Here is an 18,252-nt window from a genome sequence, read left to right on the forward strand (position 1 = left end):
AGGGGTGGGAAGGGCGGCCGCTAATCAGTGCGCGAGAAAACCGTGTCAGCCAATCAGCGCCCCCCAGCGTGCCCCGGGGGCGGGAGGAGGAGCGTACGATTGACGCGGATTTTGGCCAGTGGTATTGCAGAACGGCGTGCGCGTTGCCCAATGAGCAGTGCCGCTAGCGGCGGCCCCGCTGTCCATCAACCAGAGGGCGTGAGAAGGGCCGGGACGACGGCGGGGGCGGGCCCTTCTCTTGACAGTGACGGGCGCGCGCATCAACCTATAGAAACACGGGGCGTGCAGGGGAAGACCAATGGGACGCCAGGAGGCGGGCCGCGCTCGGCAGAACGACCGGGGGTTGGCGCGGGCGGCTGCCAGTCAGGGCGGCGGAGGGGGCAGGGAGGAGGGCGGGCCGCCGGGCCGCTGTTTGTTGTCATCCCAAGATGGAGTTCCTGCTGGGGAACCCCTTCAGCACCCCGGTGGGCCAGAGCCTGGGTACGGCGCCCGGGGGTGGGAAATGGGGGGCAATGGGGGGAAATTGAGGGCTCTAGGGGGAAATGGGGGGGGGAAATGGGGGGCTCTGGGGGAAAATGGGGGGCCTTGGGGGGGTAATGGGGGGTGATAGGGGGCTCTGGGGGGCAATGGGGGGAAAATGGGGGGCTGGGGGGGGCTCTGAGGGGAAATGGAGAGATCTAGGGGGAAATGGGGGGGAAATTGGGGGCCTTGGGAGGGAAAATGGAGGGTAGTGGGGGGAAATGAGGGGCAGTGGGGGGAAATGGGGGGCCCTGGGGGGCAGTAGGGAGCTCTGGGGGAGAATAGGGGGCTATGGGAAGGTAATGGGGGCTATGGGGAGGCAATAGGGGGCTATGGGGAGGAAATGGGGGGCTATTAGAGGGTGATGATGGGGGGCTGTGGGGGGCAATAAGGAGGTAGTGGGGGCGGTGAGGTACCAGGAGGGGGGGGAGCTTGGGAGGTCAGGGGGGTGCCAGGGGTACTCTGGGGGTGTTGGGGACCTCGGGGGAGGGTCTGGAGGTGGGGGACTGGGGGTCCTGGCGGACTCTGGGGGGGTCCTGGGGGGCTCAGGGGGCTCTGGGGGTGGCAGAGGGCTGCGGGGCTGCTCCAGGGGGTTGCTGGAGGGGGGGAGCTGTGCCCGTGTTTGCCCCATCCTGGCCGTCTCCTTTGTCCTCAAGCGCCGAACCCTCCCCGGGACGCGTGGAGGTGCAGGGAGGGTGCCGGGCTGTGGAGGCACGAGCGCGCATTCGGTTTTCAGCCCAGCGCTTGAAACGTGGCGGTGTTAGTGCTTTGGTGGCGTGAGGGGGCTTGTTGTCGGTGTGGCTTCCCTGCGTGGCCAAACAAGGCCTTCCTGCGTCGCTCCTACCCACGTCTTCACGCTCAGCTGGGGGGGCCAGGCTGGTTTCGGGCTGGGCTGCCGTGACCGGGGCCATGGGGGAAAGCCCAGGCCCTGCCTCTGCAGGGCTCGATAACTCGCCCGTGGTTGCTGTCGCCTCCCGCTTTCCGCTTGTAGACGCTGAAGAAACGCAAGCTCTCCCACGTTGCGGTGGGGAAGAAGGACGGACTGGCTCCGGTTCCCGCAGCGCAGGGACCGTGGCGGCATTGCACTTGCCCTGACATCCCTCTCCGGTGAAGCCGTCGTCTTAGTTTTCTTCATTTGTTTCACAAACAGCAGTTCTGTTCTAAGTGATTCTAAGGCCTTGCTTAGGGCGTTATATACAATATAATACGTAGCTATGTGTAGTCTAGCCTCTAGCTATTCTACGTGAGCTTATGAAATGATAGGGGACTCGTTCCTTTGGGAACTGAAGCAGAAACATTTTGCAGAGTACCCGGCCGCGGCCTCAAAACCCAGAAGTTCTTGCACGTCTGTGCTCTCACCCACGCGTGCGGAGCCGTCCCGTGGCAGGGCTGAAGGGCCCCGTACCGGGGAAGCCTCGCGCCGTGCTTGGAAGATGGCCGGGCCCTCGCTTCGTCAGGCCGCGCGGAGCAACGCGCGCATCTCGCTGCTTCTCCTCAGCCATCTGGGGTGTTTGTTTCTGCTGGTTAGCGAGGGAAGCGCGGAGAGTTCTAGGCTGGGGAGGAGAGCGGTGGGAGTTCGATGCGACTCTTGACGCGGGTTTGGCCGTGGGGGTGACATCTGCCAGGCCAGCTGCCTGCCTCGCCGCCTGGACAGGAGTTCCTCAAGGAGCTCAGCGAGGGCAGGAGTTCCTGATCTGTTTTTTTTGGCGGGTTCTTTTAGCATCAATAAGTGGTTTAAAGGAGTTTTCCTTCAGTCTTGGTAATCGTGGAGGGGTTTTAACGCTACGATCTGCTTTTCTAGCCTTCTGCCTTTCCCGCTCCGGAGTGCAAAGGTTTGCGCAGCTCTTCCGTCCCCTTGCTCTTTCGACGAGCAGCTGCTGCCAGCTTTAAGGCTTCTGACACAAAGCTCTGAGGGCACCACCCTGTTAGATAAGGTTAGGGCCGTCTGAGGGGCTTGTAGCCTCCGTAACGCGAAATTCAATTGCGCTTTACAAACGTTTTTGCACCCCTGGGGGGAAGGGATCGCTGCAGGTTTTATTTTGGAAGGTTTGGTTCTGCGTCTCGTAGCGCTGCCAGCTCTGCCTTTCTGAGACGGCAGTGAGACAAAAGCACGCCTTGTTCTCAGATGGTGCTGTTTGCCCAGCGCTCCCACAGTTTGTTGTGTTTTGTTGTTTTTTTTTTTTTTTCAATGAGCTTGTAGAATGTAATTTTCACTTATGTTCCTCTTCATTCTTTAAAAGAAGCCGGGTGCTGTTGTATTGCTGTGTAACCATATTGTGTTGAACGCAGTTGTGATGTTTTCGAGCGAGGCCTCGCACTCACCAGAAGGAAGAAGCGCAGGAAATTCTGTGGGTCCATCAGCGCACCAAGAACTCCTCTTCCCTGCCAGCGAGTAGCGATGGTTCGCGTGAAGATTTAATTAGGGCGAGACAACATCTTCAGATAAATGCCAGGTCTGAAAGAACAAAGATGTCAGAGAAGGCTTGGGGAGAGCCGAGCGAGGTAATACAAGGGATTTTCTCTTTTTCCTCCTCCTCTTTATCTGGGTAATGGCTGAAGCCAGGCAGGCTTTTTACGTGAACTCTTTTGCTTAATGTGGGAAAGTAATGCTAGGATGAACTCAGAGGATTTGTAATGGAGATGGATCGAGTCTCATGCATCTCAAGTGCCGGTGTAGACGTGAGCCAGGTTCCTCACCTCCCAGAGCTCCCCGATTTTTGCAGCTGCCTTATGCGGTAGCCTCAGCCTAGTTTCCAGCGGCCACATAACAGAGGCCATATAAAACACCGCTGTGGCTGCTAATTACAAACCTCTCTTCATTTTTCTCTAATATCCTGATTAACCTGCGGGGACCGAGCTGTCCTTTTGTCTCTGGCGAGGCCTCTGCAGAGCCGAGGGGTGGTTTCGGGAGGGCCGGGGGCGGCTGGCAGCCACCTGCTGCTGCCAGCCCGGGAGGTTCCTGGGCTTCTGCTCAGCAACTTTTGCTTCGGAGCCGTTTTGCAATTTCCGTGTTGCCTTGTACCAGCTGGTTGCAGTAAGGGGAGGCAACAGCAATATTTTACACAGAATTTTTCAAGTCTCATCCAGGAATCTGTTACTTCTTGAGGGCTCTGTGAGGCAGTGAAACTTCTTCACGTCCAATCGGACTCAGAAGAAGTCTTCGAGGTTTCCTCAGCATTGCTTTTGTCAGTGCTTTCTGATGGTCCTCGTGAAGATCCTGGTCGGCGAGGAGGAAGAATAGGAAAAGATGTGTTGTAAATTGTGAAAACACGATGCTTGGTACCCGGAGAGAGGCTGCCCTGTGGAAAAAATCAATTTGCAGTCATGGGAATTTGCCTTGAGATTCCACATCCTACCGTAAAGTGCATTCTGGTCTTTTTTTTTTCAAGGCAGTCATGTACAAAGTGTCACCGCTCTATTCAAGGTGCCTAGAGGAAATATCCTTACTGGAGGTTAGCAAAAACATCTTGGATGATTAAAACTGATTGAATTACAAGAGCCGGGAGTGCTGGCAACTTTTTCTTTTTTTTTTCATTCTGCTTATTCGACTCAGGCCATACGGCTCACGCACGAGGAGGGAGCAAAACCGGATCCGTTTGTAGTATTTCGTAACTCCGAGGACTTTGCGAACGCTTCAGGAGGGTGTTTACGTGTTTGAAGCCAAGCTGAGCCTCGCTCCTTGCCCCCTCCCCAGCACCCTTGGGTGTGTGGGGCTGAGCTCAGTCAGGGCTGCTCATGGACGGATGGACGGACGGACGGACGGGGACACCGTGCCCTGTTCTGGTACCGGCTCCGGGGCAGCAGGCACGTGGAGTCTGTCTGACTCGCAGCCAAAGGTCTCCCGGCAGGGCTCCAGACATCGCTTACACAGGGCCCCGGAAGTTAATTTTTAACGAAATAGGAGAAATTAGCATGTCCTGGGTAACTGGGGCGAGGGCGTTGGTTGGAGGTGCCGGTTTGCAGCCCCGGTTCCTCTTGGGGTTCGAGTTAGGGGCACGGGTCCGGGCGCTTGCCTCGGAGGCTGTTTTCGGAGGGGGCCCGGTGCAGCGATTTAATGAGCAGGATTGTTTAAGGAGGCTGCAAAAACGAGGTTTCAGCAAGGGATGCAGAGGCACTTTATTGAGGCAGCAGCGAGGCAGACAGCTTTCCAATTGATTTTTATCAAAGCATTTGCAGTTTCCATTCAAGGCTGTTACACTGGTAATAAATGCGGTGCAGGGCTGCTGTTTTGTTTCCCTCTTTTTTTTTTTTCTTTAATGAGCAAAGATGTATAGACACCTTTTTATTTTCCTTTCTTCTTAGGAAACGCTTAAGAAACCGGAAGAAAGGTCTTACGTCTTCAGATTTTTATGGGTCTTAGAATAAAAGTGGCTTCTAAATAGATGAGTTCACAACGCCGTGCAGGAGTAGAGAGATGTATTACGGGGAGCAGCCCGCCGACATCCTGTAGGAAGAATTAGCCCACGCTTTCGTGGCCCCATACACAAATTGCCTAAGTTACGTTCAGAGTAAGCTTTCTGCTGTGTTTGAGGGATGCTGCCGGGCTCCGAATCATCTCCCTTTCCGTGCACCGCTCTGCACTGAAGCAAAAAGCCCCGAGATGCTCACTGTTACTCGTACCCACTGAAGTTCTGTGCCCTGTTCAGAGGGCGGGCTTTCTCAGTGCGAGCTAGCAGTACCTTTCCTTGCTCTCCGGTGCCTGCAGCGTTTGCTGTATCAGGAAGGTGAACGTCGTCCTCGCCCACAGGGCACACAACGTGCTCTCGTCCGGGCTTCCTGAGTGCGTTTGGCTGTGCTGCTGCAGCTGCCCAGTCGTTAGCCGTCCGAGCCCACGCCGACCGTACAGAATCGCGCCCGTCGTGCGGAAGAGAGGCTGATAAAATGCCTTTAGTTTTATAATACTATTTGGATCTGCTTTCACTTCGTGGTGGTGGATTATGTTGTAAGGAAAATCTCCACGAAATGCGAAAATGGATGTCTTTGCCTTTAAAGGAGCAAATAAGTACTGAGTCAGGAATCTGGAAACTTGGAGAAACTACATATATGTGTGAAGCGGGGTAATTAGTATAATGCCATTTAATACTGGGTTCCTAAGACTGGATTTATTTTACAGGCACAAAAGGAGATTGTAGTTCGTGGAGGTATTATAGCGTGTATTTTTGAGTAATGCAGTTTTATCTCCTCCAGCGCAGCATGCTTAAACGTATATTCCATCTGCTTCTAATACAAAGCTCTACGTGAGGGGTCGCAGCGTGAGGACAGCTCGTTCCCACTCTGGTACTGCTCTGCTCGTGTACGTGGCAGACTTTTGAACTGCGTGTTGAAAACATGCTTAACGAAAGCGGCGGAGTTAGAAAAGCCCCACAGACCGTTCCAGCTGCTTGCAAATTTCATCCAAAACTATTTCCACCAAAAAAAGAGAGAAGTATTATGTGTTTTCCTTAGCTGAATTAAGAGTGCTTTTAAATTAGCCTGCCTTTTCTTTTGATTTCGTAGCCTGCACTGGGTTTTTAATTCAAGGCCAGTTCCAGTGGAGGAACAGCAGAAGCTTTTGCAGAAGTTTCTCGGAGATGACCTTCGGCGGGGAGAGCCCAGCCCGGTACCTGCAGCCCTGGTGCTCTGCGGACTTGGCCTGGCGATCCCTTTCCTAGGTGATTTCCTAACGCATAGGTGATAAAAACCATACCCGCTTGGAGAGAAGCGCTGTAAGAGCCCTGAAGGGTTACGGGGTGAACCCGGGGGCCAGCCTGGGTGAGTTTTTTCCCCGTGTTGGTGTGATGGGACGGCATGGGTCAGCCAGACCTGGGCTGGGTTTTCCCATTTGCAGCCCCCTGGGGAGACACCGCTTTGCTACAGGGAGGAGACTTGTTGCTGGGTATAAAAATCCGATCTCGAGGGCCTTGTCTTCTGTATTTGCTTAGTCATTCTGCGGGCAGTTCTCCCCGGTTTTGCTCGTGTGTTTCAGTTATTGTCGGTTGGAAAGGGCTCTCCTGAAGCTGATGGCTCTTGAGGGCAAAAGACCCTGGTCTAAAGGCTTTGCTCCATCCTGGTCTCTGCCCTGTGGAGCAGGTACCTCGCTGCGGGCGAGCGTGCCTTTACGTAGCTCAAGGAGCCACATCTTCCAATTTAGAAGTACTCCTTCCTTTGCTCAGGAAAGGGATGTGCAATTAAATTCAGTCTGTTGGTGCAAGCACTGTCTTTAAACGTAAATATTCCCTCTGTGATTGTCCTGCACCTGCCAGGTTAATGCGGTGGGCCCCATAACGTAGTAACTCATTTCAGAATCAAGGATTAGGCAAGAAAACAAAAATACCTCGGCGTGTCTTCCCTGTGTGTGCTCGGGTAGCTCCTGGCGTGGTACGTATAGACTATTTACCAGTGTGTCTGCATCTCTCAGCTCAGAGGAACCCTCTGGCAGCCCGCTGTTTGCAGCACAGTCTCAGGGAGCATCAGGAGGCACGAGATGGCAAGCCACTCCGCAACGATCACCTGCTCCGGGGAAGCCTGTTGAGTCGTAGGGTTCGTTCGTAAGCCCGCGTGCTCTTTGAGAGCGAGCCAGCCTGCTCCCAGCCGGTCCTCAGCAGCCTTCTGGGTTAGATTACTTTGGGAAGGAATTCTTTGTTCAAATTCAGATCAAAGAAGCCACGTGCAGAATGAAGGCACGTGTTGGTGCTGTAAACTGTGCTTGAACCCCGAGAACTTTGCCGAGCACCAATTTCTTTTTGTAAGGCGAGAAAGACTTTGTTACCTCCAGACTGTAATCAGGAATATTGAGGATTTTGTTAATGTTGCATCCTCTGTATTTTCATAGTCTACTGCAAGAAGTGTGACAAGCTTTGTATCTGACACAAATAACAAAGAACGCACCCCTCTTGCACAGCTGAGTCAATTCAGAAAGAGTCCTTTTTTAAATCTGGTATTTCCTGACTGCTTTTTCCCTGACTTCAGTTACATCTTAATTATAGCTTTCTGTGTTTATTTCCCTTCTGGAAGGAAAAGGACGCCCCTCCTTGCCTACACACACAGAGAGCTACCTTGAGCAGATGAAATGAATTGCAAGCTTCAGCAGCTTTGCCAGCAAATTTGGAAGGTCTTCGTTCCACGCTAGCCCTCCCAGCCAGCAGCAGTTCGTGGCTCCCCATCAGTTTGGCTTCTCAGACAGACAACTGTGTGTTTTCACAGGCAGCTTCCCGAAGTTGTATTGTTCAAAAACTTACTGAGGTACAGATTATTTATTTTTTTTTAGGTATCTGTAAGGCTCTTATTGGTAGTGCTGTCTGAAAAGGCAAGCCTGGAGGAAGTTTTTGAGTGAGGCGATGAAGAGACGAGATGGGATATTGTACACCATCCAAAAGGGGTTCCTTGTGTAAAAGCTCCCAAGTTCCTGTTGAACTGAAGTCAAGCAGGCAACATCTTAGTCCAAGTATTTCTGTTTGGAAGTCTTACATAGCCCAGCAGAGATGATTGGAGTTGGTACAGGGGCCATCTGCTGGGCCCAGTACAAGCGTTTTTCTCCCTTTTCCATGAATCTGGCCAGAATCGTAACTTAAGTGTTCCTGTCAGTTACCAGAGTGGTCAGGAACGTAACCAGTTAATGGGTCCAAGATTTAGGAACAGGAGAGAAAATCGATGTGCAGACCGTACCGGAATATTTATTTTATAGCGAATCTTAAAGTTGGTCTCTGCATTGTGACTAATTACTGCCTGTATGATCTCTGGGATTGTCCTAATTGCTACGGGGTACAGGTATGAATGATAATAAGAGGATTGGCAATGAAAGGTAGGGGGTAAGCAAGATCCAGCACATATTTGGGTTTGGGGCACCCTTATCTCATGTTCAAGCCGTTGTAATAAACAGCTTGCTTTTTTTTTTTTTTATTATCTCTGAGCTGCCCTTTCTCGACTGATTTTCGGTTCTTCTAATTAGAAGGGTATTTCTGTGAAAAGAGCGATCTCACACCTTTGTGAAATTTTCCGCGGGTACAAATAATGGTAAATCTGAAATCACTTATTAGGCAAGGAGTTGTTATGGCAACTGGGAGGTGGTTGGCTAAGCAGCGGGTGAGATCAGTTTTTATTTACAAGCGTAATGAGCAATTAAGTTTGAGCAGCTGTCAGACTTGGAAAGTGATTAAAGTTCAGCAAACAACCCAAACGGGTCAGCGTTCGGGTCCGGGGGGTTTCTGCCCCCGCAGCTTGTTCACGTGCGGGGTTTTTGCCACTACAACTCAAAATCCCCACCTATGCCCGTAACCTGGCGTAGCCGCCGAGTGGGGAGAAAATCCTTCTTCCTGCCGGCTTCCTTAAAGGCCGTGGGGTGAGTCGTGCTGCGGCTAGCGGCGTATTTCACGTGTAGCAGACCTCAGCGTGCTGGCGTGCAGACCCAGCGCCCGGCCCTTGATGCTTGCTGGGAGAGAGCCGGCTCAGCACGTGTCGCACCTCGCCTTCCCAAACGGCACCAGTTCGCCTCTGTCGGTAGCTCGGGGAGCAACCCGCCGGGAAGAGAGAGGCTGCACGCGGTGTCCGTGATCGTAAAACCCCAGAGAAGTTGAGAAAAGCTTGATTCACCCCAAAACAGCGGGGAACGCCCAGCAGGAGAGCAGGAGCTGGCGATGCTGGTTCCCACGGGTGTCCCAAGCAGAAGCGGTGATGCTCGCGTGGTTCCCTGGCCCTGTGCGTTGCAGGAAGGCCGTGGTAGGTTTGGTGTGTGTTGTTCCGTATCCTGTGGCTTCCTCCAGCACTGATGAGGAGCAGGCTGCAAGCAGGAGATGGGAGAGCTGCTCCCTGGCAGGTTCCTGCCAATCGTGGATGCTCGCACAATAAACAAGCCACATATGTCATGCTCAAAACCTGCATTCTCGTTCAAATTTTACCTGTCCAAGGGCCAGTGCAGTGATTTTCCAAAAGTACACTGTGGTTCTCTGATACATTTACGTTGTTTTTATCTCACAGCACCGCGCTGTCACGTACTAGAGGTGATTACAATGCAACCTGAAAGGTATTGGGATGGTTTCTGACCTAAGGAATTTACAGTTGCGTGGCTAGCTCGCAGAGGTGGGTGAAGGGGGACTGATGGGAAAGTAAAAACGACAGTTTTAGAAACGGGCACGCTTGGTGTAAGCTCCTGGTATTTACGTTCTCTATTATCAGTCTTTTTCAGGCTTATCTACGGCAGTGACACAGAAGTAATGGGGCTGTAGGAACGGAGCAGAATTTTTATGGGGTTATTAGACCCCAAGAAACCCCCTTTTCTCAGCCCATACAAGACCGAATGGGGCACACGTATCTTGTTAGTGTCCGTCGTTGCCTGATTTGCACTCGGGTTTCCCGAGCAGGTCGCTTGGAAGCGTTTTGCCTCCAAGCTCGTGCAGGAATATGGAGCTTGGCTTGTCGGAGGGGGCAGCTGGCAAGGGACGGCGGCGCTGGCAGCAGCTACCCCCGCTACCCCTTTTCTACCTAGCAGAAAGCAAGCCAGCTCTCCTCGCCTCCCGCAGAGAAAACGCTTAGTGTGTTCCAGGCACCGCTCTTCAAGCCGTGGAGGTTCGGGAGGGTTTGAATGGGGTAGGAGCTGGCTGCCTCTCGCGCAGGCCTGCTGTCGTCTCGCGGAGCAGCGTGAAGGAAGGCTGCAAAATCGCAAAGCAAGCTGAAGCGTTTCACACCAGCAAACGTGAGCTGTCGGCCCTCGAAAGCTGCCGGCTTCTCACCGTCTAGTTCCCCTCCGCTCGTGGGATAACCGTGGGCTTGCAGCGGACGCAGCTCGCGCCGCCGGAGCTGTGGGTAGAGGGGTGCTGGGTGTGGGGACGCGCACGCGGAGTGGTCCCGCCGCAAGATTTGGTTAGTTCCGTTCGTAACACGTTTTAATTATCTCCTCTGAATATTTACTTTTTTTAAAAAAAAAAAAAATCTGCCGTGGTGTGCTGCCGTTAGGGAGTAAAGTTGTTCCTGTAACCGCTGTTGTTGTAGGATTGGAAGATTTTGCCTTTTTTCCCCCTCACTAAATGTAATTAGCGTCTTTGGTTTATTTTAAGCACGTGTGAGAATGCAGGCAACTGACTTCAGGAGGAACCTGTAAAAAGAGAAGAAGAATTGTAATGTGGGCGCCTGATGGATTATCTTTGCCGTGTAGTTTGTTTGCAGCAAACAACGTGTTACAAGTGAGTGGGTGGGAGGGGGAGTTTTTAAATATATGGGGATGGATTTTTAGAGTTTGCAGCTGACGTGGATTAAAAATTCTTCGACCATTTCATCCATGAAAGGCAATTAGTTTTGTTTTATGAATATGAAAAGCACGTAGCTTGTAAGGACTGTAGTGAAGTCCCAAGTGAGTTATTAGAACTTGCTTTACTCATGTAGTACAAAATTAGCCATCAAGAGCTGATAGATTTCAAATATAGCTCACTGACACGCTGATCATCCATAACTTGCCGTAGACTTCGTTTTCATCTCACCTGTAATTGCTGGGTGCCGCTGAAGTCCCGAACGGGGCAGCTGGTCACAGACCAGGACACCTCCTCGCTCTTGTGTGCCGCTGGGATTTCGAACTGTAACACGGCGCTGCCTGCAGCCCTGGGTGGTAAAACTGTCCTGTAGGATATCCTGTAGGATATCCCTTGTCCTATCTGTCACCTCCTGGAAGTGTCTTACTGTCACAGACCTTCATCTGCGTTGCGTGCACGGTATCGGTTTTTTCTGCATTTTTTTTTTTTGCGGTAATGTTTTAAAAAGCAATTTGCAAACTTTGGGTAAGAAATTGTCGTAGCGGTGTTCGGTGTGATTGTTACAAACAGCAAATCCACCGCAATGGAGCCCTGAGGCGTACTTGCTAACAACGAGGCTGAGAAATAAACCGCCACTTTCAGCTGCCCCTTCTCTTGGATTTGTGAGTTAAGGCTGATAAAATGAATAGAGTTTTTCCGGCAGTTATTTTTTTGGCATTAGGACAAATTCAGGTATACGAATTAGGTATTTGTGGAATATCCATCCGGTCTTTCTCTATTTTTTTGGTGTGGGAGAGCCGAAGACTCAGCTGTCAACTGATTTTGTATTTCTGGTGTTGGTAACCGTGCATTATTCATTCAGTGTGGCACTGTTTTAATGCTCGAGATTCTCAGTTAAGGAACTGTCAAAGTAGCTGCCCGCAATCATCCGAAGTTCTTGGATAAATGAAAGCAATAGAAAAATCCTTTGGCAAATGGCAGGCTAAAATCCAAGTTCTGCCTATGGCGATGACCAAATGCCGGTGTGTTTTGGTACACGGCGCTGTCTGCCTGTCCCTGGCCAGAGGAGGAGTAGGCAGGTAAGCACTGACTCGTTCAAACAGCGGCGTGCTGGCGAGTTCTCCCACGTGGAGCCATGTGGATGAGTTACAGCCGTCGCAGCCTAATTCAGAAAAAGGCAAATCTGAGGGAGAACATCTTATCATCCGCGAGCTTTTAAATTAAGCTCTTGTGCCTTTCATCCAGAGAAGAAAAATGGACGCTCCGGGCGTGGTAATGCGAGAGGAGTGGAAGTGCAGCCAAAGCCATCACCGCGCCGCTACGGCACTGCGGGGGGACCGACCGTCACGAGGAGGGACCACGGCTTTGTTGCTCCCCTGCAGTACATCACCCGGTGAACGTCTCCATCCAAATCCACTAAAAGCCATGGGTACAGAACACACGCTTTTAAGGCTGCTCTGCCGTTCCTGATTGAAGGCTTTAACGCCTCGATTTCTGCCGTGGGCAGGTGCCCGTTTGTCAGCCGCAAAGAAGCACCACGCGTTGCATCCCGCGGCTTGGCACTGAGACGGGGATCTTGCCAAGGTCACTGCTGGGAGAGGTGCAGCAGTGCGCGGTGTGGCCTGAATTTTAGGGAGAAGTGTCTGTGAATCGCGGAAATGGCTTTTTGAGCCGCTGCCGTGCGCCCTAGCTCTGGAGGACAGCTATTCACGGTCAGCGCGTAGGCTTTAATGAGGGCACGGCGCACAGGAGGAAGTTTCTGTTGTTTTTCTCAAGCTGAGAATGAGGAAGTCCGAGGGATTTCGCTTTGTTTTAAGGAAGCCGTAGTCTCTTTCCGCCATCTGTTTGGAGAGTGACTTGCGTGCACATGTCATTCAGCGAAGCGTGCTGTCAGCAGCAACGATTTCTGCTGATGGGGGAGCTTCGCTGAGAGGGTTCGGGATAAAAGTCTTCATTGTATAGAAACACTGACCTGCTTGGGGTCCAGACTCCAAATGCCTTTTGGGACTGTGACTAAACCCCCATTTGTGCCTGAGATGAACGGCGTCCGAGTACAGGAACTGCCTGGAGCAGGTTGCCCTGCGGGGCCGTTTCTGTCCGATACAATGGCTGTAGTGCTGTAAGGGCAGCCTGGTCTTACAGCCTGCAGATGCATCAGGACCTATGAGATGTGATAAACTCAGCCGGTCAAACTGATATGCTCTCCTGCCTACTCTGGTAATATCATAAGGATTTCACTTTTGGTTTTCTTCTCGTTCAGGTGAGGCTCAGATACGAGAACAAAGGAAAAAATCTCTTTTGTTATACAGCACTTAATGTTTCTTTAATACGTTTTACTCCCTTCACCTTGCTTTGCTTCTGAAACTGCTGCGCAGCTATGCTCCGTTAATCGGCTGTAGATTCCTGTTCCTAAGAGGCTGAATTTCTGGGGGATGTTGAGCGATGTCTTTTCCGTAGCATATCTAAAGCACAGGAATGTTGTAACAAAACTGACAATTCCACGTGGTCTTGAAAAAGTCACAATAATTGCATATTACATATTCATATTTGCAGGTAAGTGTGAGCTGGGTTGGAGAAGCTCGGCATTCGGGCGGCAGCTTCAAAAAGAAGAAAATCTGAAAGTTAATTGGAGAAAATGACAGTTCCCAGTCTATCACCCTGCCTTCAAACGGCATTCGAGCTAAATACTCCTTATGGGTGTACGTATCCATGTCCACAGATTCTCGTTATTCTATTTTATTGTAGAGTCTGCAGTCATTACAGGCTATGATTATTCATTTATTCAGCCCCAGAAACTTTGGCAAAGGAACGACTAGAGGATAGATGACTTCATCCAAAAGAGTTTCGATGTGAGCGTCACTGAAATCAATTGAAAAATCACAGCGGTCAAAGTGGGTGACCAGTGCTGCAGCAGTACAACCCAAATCACGTTTTTCTGTAATGCCTTGCAGTTCAGATTGAGCCCGTTTGTTCTAGCTGACTGGCTTTTTCTTTGGAAGTGTGAAGCTCAGCATTTTCAGAGCAGTGTGAAATAAGGAATGTAAAAAAAAAGACTTGGAGCAGTGAGGTGGCTAATTGAAAAATGCTATTGGAGCCGCGCTTCCGTACAAAGAAACTGGCAGGTTTTTATGAGCAAGCCGCTTCAGAGTTGAGTTTTGATCTAGAATTTTCAATGATTCACATTTGGTTTTTAATAGCAGCTTTTTGGTAAAAAGGAAAAAAAAAACCTCCTGTTGCTTGCTATGATGTCTAAGTGTCTGTGACTGTCATCTTAAAAGCAAAGGTAGAGAAAGGAAGAGACTGTGAGGCCTGGGAGTACCCAAGGGCGTTATTCTGGTGTATCGCTGTCTTCCAAGTGAGATGTCTTGAACTCGGAGCCATGTGAACGCCGAGGATCTTTGGTCTTCTCTTCATTTTGCTTGGACAGCTGAAATATGTCTCCGTGGTCTCTATAAATGGTCTTCCCCCAGGTCTTATTGATGGTGCCGTGCCGGTCGTTGGTGAGTTGTTGAATCCGAGAGAGGCAAATGCAGCCACAGAACGTCGTGATGCTTTACAGCAAAACAGCTCTGTAAGCTGCAGCTGGGAGGAGGGGTGTTATCATCTCATTCCAGAGCTTCTCTTCCCTTGTTGAGCTAGCGTGTGTGTTTTGCATTGCTGTGCAAAACTTTTTTTGTCTTGGAAGACCTCCGCACGTTCTCTGGCAGCGTTTTGGTTCGACCTCAGCTGGTGGGCCTCGCTTCGGAGAGAGCTCTGCTGAGCTGAAGGGGTGGCAGCCAGCAGGATGGAGTAAGAGCCTGCAAACACTGTGCCTTGTCCTGTTCACTGTCACGTATTATGCAGTTAACTGGAACACATCTGAGCCTTTGATTTGCTAATTTCAGCCTTGGAGCACCCCTGGTAGGCATCTGGATTATTAACAGACAAGACAAAGATTTCAGATCCGCAATCCTCTGAAATCCCAAGACCAAGGAAAAGGATGTTCTGTGCCTCTTGAACACCAAAATTCGGATACTAGCTGTCGGAGGGGAGGGGAATAATTTGAAATCGGGACTCTTGTGCTTTTGGATCGCTGTAATATTGCGCATCGAGGTGCGTGTTTCTTGCATAAACAGGAGGTGTTATTTTCTTGTGTGTAATTCTTCCCAAATGTATAAATCAAGGGTCTTTGAAGCAACATCTGGAAAAGTCTCAAGGGAGAAATCTGTGATTTCTCCGAGCACAGAGATCTGTTCATTCAGGAGGTTCCAATATGCAGACAGAAAACACAGCTCCCACGTTTTCGGTTAATGCGATCTGTAGCCAGCACAACGTTTGAGTTTTGCCTTTTTCTTCGGGAGCATTATGCGGCACCGCAGCCACTTATCGATACTTCCAGATAGACCTTTCGGAGAGGTTTTCACCCTGGTCGTGCCTGCTGTTATCATTCAGTGCAAGTAGCTGTTCCCAGGGCTTCCAGCAGTCCGGTTTTCAGTCTCGGCTTTACAGACGTGCATGTGGGACGTGAGTTAATGTGTGTGGACTTACACGTGCTCAGCTGCAATCCTGACGAGCGTCTTCAGGGTGTCTCCCTTAGCAGGCTCAGTGCGACGGTCAGAGAGGAGCATTGGAAGGGGGGGAAAGGGAAGAGCTAGGATTTCTGCTTTGTCCCATCCGTATGCAAAAAAAAGTGAGGTTTCAAGAGCATCATCAACATTAAACGGTGATTTTGAAGCAAAAGTAGGACGGACTGCATCTGTAAGGGCTGTGAGAGTACCTGCTTAGAGGGCAACCAGGGTTAGCGTTGCTTCGTTAGGTGGCTTTTGAGCTGGGTCCCGGCTGGGTGGTGACATTTCTGCATTTTTTTCCTGTATGTAAAGGTCCATTCCTGCCCTGCAGCCCCGCCTGTTAGGTAGCAGGTACGCGGGCACTTCAGCCTGGATTTCCTCGTGGTGACATCTGCCAGGTCGGAGCAGCCTGCTTGGGAGGAGGCTTGGCTGGGGGTGCGCGCGCTGAGGCTGCTTTCCCTGAACGCTGAGCGCCGCTGACCGGCACCTGCACGTACGTGACTTCCATGCGAGCAGGGAAACGGTGATCCTGCCGTTTGGCAGCCTGTGGAAGTGTGGGCACAAGAGCTGGATCTCAGATGGGGAGTGTGAATGGAAAAAAAAAAGCACGTTTCTTCTCCTTTCCCTTGCAGACTAGAGATAAGCTGATGTGCGTGCACATGCGATGTCCAGGGTCTGCGGCACGCTGGGCGTGGAGTGCCAGGCTGTCTCCCTTCCTACCACAACGCTCGGGCTTTAATTTCGTAAACGTGGTGGGAACTGAGAGCCTCTTGTTTCGGAGAGCATCTCCAGCTGTTGTGTTGGGGGCTCCGCGCTGTGCGATGCCAGCTCCTGGCCCCACGGCAGTGACAGCCCCAGCGTGGGAGCTCTGCTTCCCCGGGAAGCCGCGCAGGGCACCCTCAGCACCCAGGCTGGGAGCTGCCAGCCCTCGTCTTCTGCAATTAAAACCACGCCATAAACCCTTCGGTTCGGCGAGGGGAGCGGCAGGGAGGGCTCCCGCTGGGATTTTTCTTTTCCTTGTCCCACTTAACATTTCGTGCGCCGCCCTGGGATTCCTTTGGTCCTATCTCAGAGCCCTGGTGTGAACGAGTGCCATTTAGATGCCTTTTAATGAGGTTGAACTGGTGATTGTGTACAATCAGTATTTGCATGCCACTCCTTCACAGTTCTGCGCCCGGTACCCAAAATGTGATTAATTTTGTCAGCCGTATCTATTTGCTGGCTGAGGAAAAGCCTCAGAGGGACGCACGGCTTCTAAAATGTCCGATAGATCCTGGACGGGTTATTGAGTATTTTTAATTTACTGCGTTTTAGATCTGCTGGGAGGGTTTCTCTTAAGGAAGAGTGCAGGCAGAGCTGTTCAGTGTTTCCTGGGCTGCAGGAATTCATCTTTGCGCGAAGCTGCGCGTATCAATCACTTTCATTAGCTGCATTTTGTTCTGGTAATGTACATAAAGCTTTATTGCAGTAGAACGTGATCTGCCTTCACCTCCGTGCCGTCCTTGCTGCTTAGCAAAACATTTTAGTTAACATTAAAGCCCCCTTAATATTCAGAGATAAAAAAAAGTTGCTGCATCTGCTCTGCTGGAGAAGGTGGTCACCAAAGCTGCAAAGGATTTATGAGCAAAGGGTTGCAGAAAGAGAGATTACGCCTTAAACAGAGGGTATTCCTTAAGCTGGGCATTTGATTTATTTTCTTAATCTAAAAATATATTAACGAATTTGTGTGTTCTTGACAGCATTTGACATCAGGCAGCGACTTAGCAATATTCATCGTCTCTGGTTCTGCTATAATCACTTCTTAAAAATGATTGTGGAAAACGCTGATCCCGCACAAAGTTGCGCTAGCAGCCAATTCATTCCTTGGTCTTGTAAAGCCCATTTAGTTAAGGTTTATTTTGACAAAATGCGTACGTGGCCCTGCTCCACGGCTAAAAATTGCGCTGTGATGGAGACAGTAAGGTGCCGAGATGCTGCTGCGGCGCCGTGGGTAGCACAGGACCCGTGGTCCCCAGTGATCTCGATTCGCATTTCCCTTCAGAGATACGGGAGGGACAGAGAAATCCCCCTTTTCCCAGAAAGTTTGCTTACCTTTTTTTTTAATTCTTTTTTTTTTTTTTTTTGCATTTCTGTTCTTTAGTTAGCATAACGTGTGGGGGAGACCGCGTGGGTTCAAGCCGCGCAGTTGTCTTTTTGGAAATTAGCTCTTTTCCCCGCGGGTAATTTTTAATTCGGAACAAGAGTCGGGAGCTAATTTTAGTCTCTTCTCCAGCGACGGAGCCCACGAGCACTTGCCATGTGTAGCGGCTCGTCCTTTGTAGCGTGCCTGACCCAGATTTGCCGCTGCGGTGCTCTCAGCTGTCACAAAGGAGTTAACCGACCGCGGGGAGGGTTCGTGTGCCGTCTGTCTGAGCAGCGTTACGTAGCCGGGAAGAGCTCCTCCAGAACCAAAGCAGAGCAGGCTGTCAGCTCTGCTTTTGCGAAGAAAGGCAGCGTGCTGCACCGAGGGAGTCCCCCTTGCCCGAGTGAACCCCGCTGGGAGGTGCTGGAGGAGCCCCAGAGCCGCAGTGGCACGGCGGGGAGCTTCGAAGCCTCCTTCGCAGCACGGCCTTGCGAGTGGTGAGCCAGGAGAGCATCCCTCGGAGGCCTTTCCCATGGCCTCTCCTCCGTTTGGGGGATAAATGGCTTCTTTTCAGCACCTTCCACTTTGGATTTTGCGCGTGCTGTCGCTGCTGTCCTCGGCGGAGCTGCTCCGGCCGCTGGTCTGCTGGGGACAAGGCACCGAAACCCGAGTTACCCAGACACGTTGCCTTCTTTCCAGATAACAGCCCGTCATTAGGGCCTGCGGGCGTCTGTGTCCTCAGTCACAGTGATAAAAATGTTAATGGAAAAAGCATTGTTGGTAAACAGAAAAAGGGGATGTGTGAAATCCTCGGAGCCTGGCGCTCTAAAACAAAATCTGCCTTGCG

At 51.2% G+C, this 18,252-nt stretch overlaps 1 protein-coding gene across 8 annotated transcripts in view; it reads left to right on the plus strand.

Moving 5' to 3' along the window:
- The first annotated feature begins 31 nt into the window (after window positions 1-31).
- The window catches only part of TOM1L2 (target of myb1 like 2 membrane trafficking protein), a 54,730-nt gene continuing 36,509 nt past the window's right edge, over window positions 32-18,252 (plus strand). For 3 of the 8 annotated variants that reach the window (XM_083799573.1, XM_083799574.1, XM_083799575.1), the window contains exons 1-2: window positions 32-480; window positions 11,982-12,165. In XM_083799573.1, the coding sequence (XP_083655699.1) occupies window positions 151-480; window positions 11,982-12,165 (514 nt within the window). In that variant the 5' untranslated portion in view covers window positions 32-150. Of the gene's footprint in view, window positions 481-2,808; window positions 3,022-11,981; window positions 12,166-12,220; window positions 12,997-18,252 lie in introns of those variants that run through there. The other 5 variants (XM_083799576.1, XM_083799577.1, XM_083799581.1 and 2 more) reach the window with 3 other exon arrangements.

Source organism: Anser anser (genome assembly GCF_964211835.1).
Source record: "Anser anser genome assembly, chromosome: 15".
NCBI classification, from domain to species: domain Eukaryota; kingdom Metazoa; phylum Chordata; class Aves; order Anseriformes; family Anatidae; genus Anser; species Anser anser.